Source organism: Drosophila virilis, chromosome X (genome assembly GCF_030788295.1).
Source record: "Drosophila virilis strain 15010-1051.87 chromosome X, Dvir_AGI_RSII-ME, whole genome shotgun sequence".
Taxonomy (NCBI): domain Eukaryota; kingdom Metazoa; phylum Arthropoda; class Insecta; order Diptera; family Drosophilidae; genus Drosophila; species Drosophila virilis.
This window is the reverse complement of record NC_091543.1, coordinates 29,155,675-29,162,500: the sequence shown is the minus strand read 5'-3', so window position 1 is coordinate 29,162,500 and position 6,826 is coordinate 29,155,675. Positions and strand designations below refer to the sequence as shown.

At 44.2% G+C, this 6,826-nt stretch overlaps 2 protein-coding genes across 2 annotated transcripts in view; one reads left to right on the top strand and one right to left on the bottom strand.

Annotated features, from left to right (window-relative positions):
- LOC6631435 (uncharacterized) overlaps positions 1–856 on the top strand; it is a 1,735-nt gene extending 879 nt beyond the window's left edge. The window contains exons 2-3 of the mRNA XM_002054921.4: positions 1–208; positions 270–856. The exon at positions 1–208 is cut by the window's left edge and continues 104 nt beyond it. Of these exons, the coding sequence (XP_002054957.2) occupies positions 1–208; positions 270–680 (619 nt within the window). The 3' untranslated portion in view covers positions 681–856. The remainder of the gene's footprint in view (positions 209–269) is intronic.
- On the bottom strand, positions 746–5,669 carry tw (Protein O-mannosyl-transferase 2). The gene is made up of 11 exons (XM_002054922.4): positions 5,399–5,669; positions 5,236–5,319; positions 5,092–5,176; positions 4,562–4,666; positions 4,395–4,503; positions 3,758–4,332; positions 3,491–3,697; positions 3,177–3,417; positions 2,960–3,108; positions 2,437–2,839; positions 746–1,073 (listed from the first exon to the last, which is right to left on the bottom strand). Exons 1-11 carry the CDS (start codon positions 5,488–5,490, stop codon positions 880–882), a joined length of 2,244 nt encoding a protein of 747 aa, XP_002054958.3. The 5' UTR covers positions 5,491–5,669; the 3' UTR covers positions 746–879.
- Between the last annotated feature and the right edge of the window lie 1,157 nt (positions 5,670–6,826).

The following is a 6,826-nucleotide window of genomic DNA, read 5'->3' as shown; positions in this document are numbered from 1 at the left end:
GGCCAATGTGGTGGCCAAGTGGGCCGGCTACGAGCAGCTGGCGGTTAAGCTGCATCGCCATTGCGACAATATCAAGGAGAACCTGGTGATGACGGGCCGGCCGACGCCCGGCGAAATCACGGTGCTAAATCACGGCGATCTGTGGGTGAACAACTTCATGTACAAATACCACGACGAGCTGCCCACAAAGCCCATCGATGCCATCTTCGTGAGTGTCCAGCCTGTTGGCATTGGCCAGTGCGAGTGCTATAGTATCCGTTTGCTTGCAGGTGGACTTTCAGAACAGCTTCTTTGGTAGTCCCGGCTGCGATATCAATTTCTTTCTCAACAGCAGCGTTCAGCTGGACGTGCTGATTCACAGGCGCGAGTTTCTCATACAGACCTACTATGCCTCACTCCGTGAAAGCCTAGAGCGGATGCATTCACAGTTTGTGCCCAGCTATGCGGACTTGCAGCAGGAGATCCATGCGCGGGAGCTGTATGGGTTCTTTTCGTCGTACGCGTTTCTGCCCATGGTCACCATGATGAAGGAAGATTCCTTTGACATAAGCATTGAGGCACTTACAGATCAGGATTTCGCCAAGAAGAAGGTGCAGCTGATGTTCTCATCAAATCCACGCACCGCCGATACCCTGCGCTATGCACTCCGACGATTCGACGAGTTGGGCATCTTCGACTGATGCGAATGCTTAATTTATATTTATAACTTGCATGTGGTTATCTATATTTTTTATTTTCGTACGGCTAGGATATGTTGATTTTTTTTTTTATTTAAAAAATATTTTTTTTTTTATGTATTTAATTTAAGCGCATTTGTCTATTTTTATATATATAAAATATGCTTCTTTCTATACAAGCCGCATGTGTCAATTGGTTCAACTAAAACTCCCACGTCGCCAGCCACTTGAGGTTGTGCATCGTGGAATTGGGCTCATTCGCCAGCGGCCCGCTCATCCCATAGGCCAGCGGGGAGAAGAGCACAAAGCTATAGACAAGCACCGAGAGCAACGTGCCCAGCAGCACATGCTGCAGCCACCTGGGCAGCGATCGTATAATGTAGTTGAACATAATGCCTGAAAAGAGAGTACAGGACAATATGGGCTAAAATATAAAAGAACAAGTAAGAGGTCCTAGTCGGGAGCTCCCGACTAGGGGATACCCTGAACCCTCTTCTTCCAACATTAAATGCATATATATTCTATTTTAGAAGCTATATGTCAAGTTTGGTCACTCTAGCTTTAATTATTTACCAAAATTACCCAAAAAACAGGATATCGATATCGATTTGTATCGATTGCTTAAAAACGGAGTAAGTTATCGATTATCGGAAACATCTGCGCGGGAACTAGGAGCATCTACATCTAAAATTTCAAGTCTCTAGCTCTTATAGGTTCTCAGATCCTTGCGTTCATACATACGGACGGACGGACGGACGGACGGACATTGCTAGATCGACTCGGCTATTGGTGCTGATCAAGAATATATATACTTTATGGGGTCGGAGATGCTTCCTTCTGCCTGTTACATACATTTGGCTTTCGCACAAATACAATATACCCTTATACCTATTTTTAATGGGTTCAGGGTATAAAAAGCCGGGAGTTTTCCAAAAGAGATCACACTGTATTCGAGTGAAATTATTGGAGCAAAGTCTGAAGAACTTTCAACGAAAGATTGGGGGACATTCGAGATATAATATAAGCGCAAAGGCAGAAGACTTTTCTATAATTGCTCGCAGTGCATTCGAACTTAAGTATAAGAGCAAAGTGTAAAAAGAAGTCCAAAGTCTGAAGGTGTTACCAAAAGCGAGCACAGGATATTCGAGTTAAAATATTAGAGCAAAGTCTGAAGTTTTCTAGAAGAGAACTCAGGTCGAGCTTAAATATAAGAGTTTTCTACAAAAGTTTAAGGAACATTCGAGTTATAATATAAGAGAAAAGGCTGAAGCGTTGTCTAAAAGAGATCATAAAGTATCCGAGTAGAAATATACGAGCAAAGTCTAAAGATTTTTCTAAAAGAAAACGGCACATTGGAATTAAAATATAAGAACTAATATAGAAGAGAATAAGAGAGGGTCAAAATATAAGAGAAAAGTTTAAATGGTTTTTAAAAGCGAACGGAGAAAATTTGGTATTTTAGTATAAGAGCAAAGGCCTAAGAGTTTTCTAAAAAAAATCAAAGGACATTCGAGTTAAAAGAGGAAAAAACAGTGCTCTAGTCGGTAATGACCGACTGCCAGATACCCTGTGCCTCGAAGATCCTTTTATATGGAAAATGGAAATGGGTTTTGAGTCTTGGCAATATGCTGATATTGGGTTGAAATAAAGTTTTTGGCCCAAAGTATCACCTATGCCATGATAAAGTTTTCTAGCCGAGCTGCTCTCGCTACCCGAGGCTTAGAAAGTACTAAACACATTTCGTTAGCCAGGCACTTACCCGTGAGCAAAGAGTTGAAAATTAATGCCGGGAAATAGTGATGAAAGTAGAGCACTCGACCCATGGCCCAGAAGGGCAAGTAGTGCAGCAACCAGCCGATAAACAGCCAGGCAGCTGCCCGCAAGGACATGGCCGAGTCACTCAGTCCAGTTGTGGTCGTGTCCTCAGCTGATTTCTGCTGATCGCTGCCAGCTGGACAGCAGCTGCACAGTTCGGTTGTGGCAGCCAGCTCCTCGGGCTGGCCAGTGGCGTGGAGAGCTGCTTGGCCGGCACGGCGCTGCTCCAGCACGGCGTTGTACAGGAAGACGACGACGAAGAGCAGCAAAAAGATGAGATTGCTCCACCAGATGATGGGATTGCCAAGCAAATAAATGCGATAGCTGGTGCCAGAGAAAAATTGACCCTTGTTAGAAGAAAAAGAATGGATTATAGATTTCAACTTGATGCTGGACTTGATTGTGGGGTATGTTTTGATGCAGTTGCAAAATCCCGGAGTTAAGTTGCATAGTCTCAGTATACGTACCCGATAGTTAATGGGCCATTGCCAGGGCTGGCTTGTGATCTCACCCTCCTTGGGCTTGAGGCCAGCATTGCCCTGGAGCATGACCGCATGGGACTCAAGGAAGCGTGCAAAGAAGCCCGGCGCGTAGATGCTAAAGCTAACACTGGGCACTGCAACAGAGAGCGAGAGAGATTGAGATGGGCATTATTGTGGATTAGTTATAGAGCTGTCTGCTTACATAGCTTGTGCTGATTGTCCTCCACGTTCCATTGAGCATTCTTGTCGCGCACGTTCAGATTGCAGGAGACCTCCTGCTGCTCAAAGCCCCATTTGGGCAGCTGCTTGCCACTGGACGTGAGCGCACAGTTCTGCAGATAGTGGACGAACATGAGCCGTGAGGTGACCGTGTGTATGGTCTCATTGGGCTTGCCACCCACGATGAGCACGCGCCAAACATCGTTGGCATCGCCCACACCCAGCTGTCGCCGCCCGAAAAAAAAAAAAATAAAAAGTTAAACCTGAGCAGGAACTATGGTTAGGCTTGTTGCTTACCTCGCCGTACCCGGTCACCTGGAGGTGTTTCTTGGTCATGGGCGCCGGCTCGCTATGCGAGTGCAGATTGCGCTTGGTCACCAGATGCTCCAGGCGCAACAGATCGCCGTGTTGCAGCAGACGCAGCTCGTCCTTGGGCAGGGCTGGCTTGTTGTACGGCTTGATCAGCCAGATGTTGTTGTCATCCTTGTGCGTATAGGTGGTGATCTGTAAGAGGAGTCAATCTTATAGATGCCAGCAGCTCTCAGTTTGTCTGTGCCCGCTCACCTGCTGCTGACGAGCGCCGCTGCCCTTGGGATAGAGATGAGCGTGCGAGTGGAGATAGCCGCCGCCAGTCTTATGATTCTTGATGGTCACCAAGGAGCCGTAGGCCACGTCTCGCGGCATGCTCGCATTGTACAGCGAGTTGCCAATAAGCCTCGACTGAAACGCCGAGCTGTAGAAGCCATCCCCGTTGCCGCTGCGATTCAGCACGCTCAGATGTATGTAGAAGAAGAACGTGTACAGCAGTATGGGCCAGATAATGAGCGCCACAGCGCGGCACGCTATCTGCTTGCCCGTCTCCACAATGGGCTTGCGCAGATCACCCAGTATCATCCAGAGCTCGCTGGCCGTGTGCAAACCCACCAGCAGCACCACAAACAGGCCCACAAACTTAACGCTTATCGTGCAGGAGAGCATTGTCCCGGTGAGCAGTAGCCACAGCCACCAGCGTGCCGTATAGGAGCCGCCCGCGGCTGTGCACTTCGATATCTTGACCATGCCCCATACCGAGCCCATCATGAAGAACAGCAGTATCGGATCCAGCAGTATGTACTGATTAAGCGTCAGCATGCCCACATCTACAAAAAGAGCGCGAGCACTCGATAAGATTGGGTTTGCTGCGAAGCTCTACTCTACTTGCCAAAGATCAGATACGCGGCCGACAGCAGAGCCGCTTCGTGGGAGCGCGTCAGATCGTAGACGGTATCGAAGCCCATGGGCATGATGAGTGCGCCCAGCGTTGTGCAGAACTGCAAGGCAACAGATTAGCTGGCCAAGTGGCACAAACTATTCAAACTCGGTACTCACATAGCGCATGCCCTGATAGCGCGTCTCGTTGTACTTGTCGCCAGGCTTCTCGAATGGAAAGGTTCCGTTGTAGCCCGTCAAATAGCCGGAAAGACCAATCAGCATCTGGAGAGAGTGCGAGTGTGTGTGAGAGAGAGAGAGAGAGAGAGAGAGAGAGAGAGAGAGAGAGAGAGAGAGAGAGGGAGAGAGAGAGAGAGAGGGAGAGAGGGAGAGAGGAAGCAAGTGATGAGATTGTATCTCTTATTTTTTATTAACTTTTCATAAAGGTTTATGATTCTCAAAGAGTTTTAGCGCGAGTTTGCTTTAGAAGGAGCTTGAACTTGATCAACAGAAATTAAATATTTGCAACTATCTAGGCGTAATTACACTTAATTTTAAATACTTTCTGAAATTGAAAATTTAAATAACACAAGCAAAATTTTGCTCTTTCAACGTGAAAGTTTTCTTGATATGTTAATTTCGTTAATTTTAAGGGTAAACATTTCTTACAGTGCATGGTTAAAAAATTCTATTCTATCTATAACACATACCTTCCCCAGCGGCGGATGCACATCGAAGAAGAAGGTGCGGTTAATGTACCAGCTGCCCATTTTGCCGAAATGCGTCTCGTCCCAACTGAAAGCATTAATACACTTGGCTACAGTTTGGGTCTATTGAGAGCGTATAGCACTTACCAGATATGATCCGGCTCGGTTACCTTATAGAAGCGTGTGGCAAAGGTAATAAGAAGCACCGCGCCCATGAATGCCCACCAGCGCCTGATTGACGAACAGTTAGAAATTCATATTGTCCACATTAAGTTCGTTGTTTCGGTCATTTGTTTATGCGCATACTTACCAATTGTCATCGTTGAGCCGGGCTGGCTCTGTTTTGGGCAAATCTTTTGGCTTCCTTGTGCATTTGGGCGCCTTAACAACACTTGCGGCCATGTTTTTATATCGAAAAGTGAATAATTATATATATATGTATATATATATGTATATGTGTATATAATTTCAGCAAGATCTTTTACATTTTAGCTGTTGCACACGTCAACAGAGACAGGCAAAGCTGGCGTGCAACAAGAATGCTTTCTCTTCTGGCATTCCCTCATTCTCCCACAATCACAACACTTGTGGGCCATTGAGGAAAAACCGGTCTTGGCCAACTTTGCGCTCTGCAAAGTTTAGGGCTGTCTTGGCCAACTGTTATCGATTTTTGTTCAATTAAATTACTTGACCAAATCTGTGTAAGCTAAAAGCAATTTATTTTTTATTTATAAATATCATGCAACAGTTCAGTGTTACGAAATTTGGTTTTAAATAAAAACTTTGCAAGCACAAATCACGATAGGGTACCGAAACACCCTGTGCTGCCAGCTGCAAAAGCAGTGCATACTTTTGGGCGGCGCACTAAATTATATGGAAATTGCTCAATTAAAAAGCGTAGCATACTTTTGATGAAGAATATACCTTCGATTCGAAATGTTTGTTTTTTCAATTTGATTCTATTTGATATGTATATATATATATATATTATGTATTAGACTATCTATGTATATATTATCTTTTCAGCTTGAATTTGATTCGTAATATGAGGATGCCATTTATTTTTTAAAGGCAAAAACAATTTATTCCTTAATCCAAACGATAGTGGTAATCCGTTGTTGGTGCTCAGTAATCCATTCATAAAGGTCAATGAAAATGAGTTTCAAGCCGATCAAATTATAAGCAACAACTTGTTCAACAACCACTTCCTATTCATTTCCACAGTTGCGGGTGGAATCTAGCAAAGCTCTTTCATAACGTGAATAAATAATATATTGTAAGAGATAGCTTTCTAGCACCCAGTCAGTCATGATATGCAGGCTTCTAAAGTATATAGTTGAATGGGTTTGCTTCATGAGCAGCACAGCGAAAAGCCTCAGTTTTGTGTGAATTTAAATCGCATGTCAAATTCTGAAAATGGGTGAATTCTTACATTTATTTTAAAAACGATTAATGTCAGGCATTCTATTGAATGAAGTTTACACAAATATATAACTGTGATATATAAATTTATGCTATAGCAATACCGAGAAACCAACTATTGTGGGGAGTGCTCGACTGAGATATACCCTATATAGTGAGCTTATGTAGTTGGACTAAATATATAAAAATAAATATATTCTATAGCGAGACGAGACCAAGAAACCAAAAAGAATGCTCGAATAAGAGATACCCTATACAGTGAGGTATATTTACATATGTAAGCCAATATATCCAGTATATCCAAAACTCCTATAGC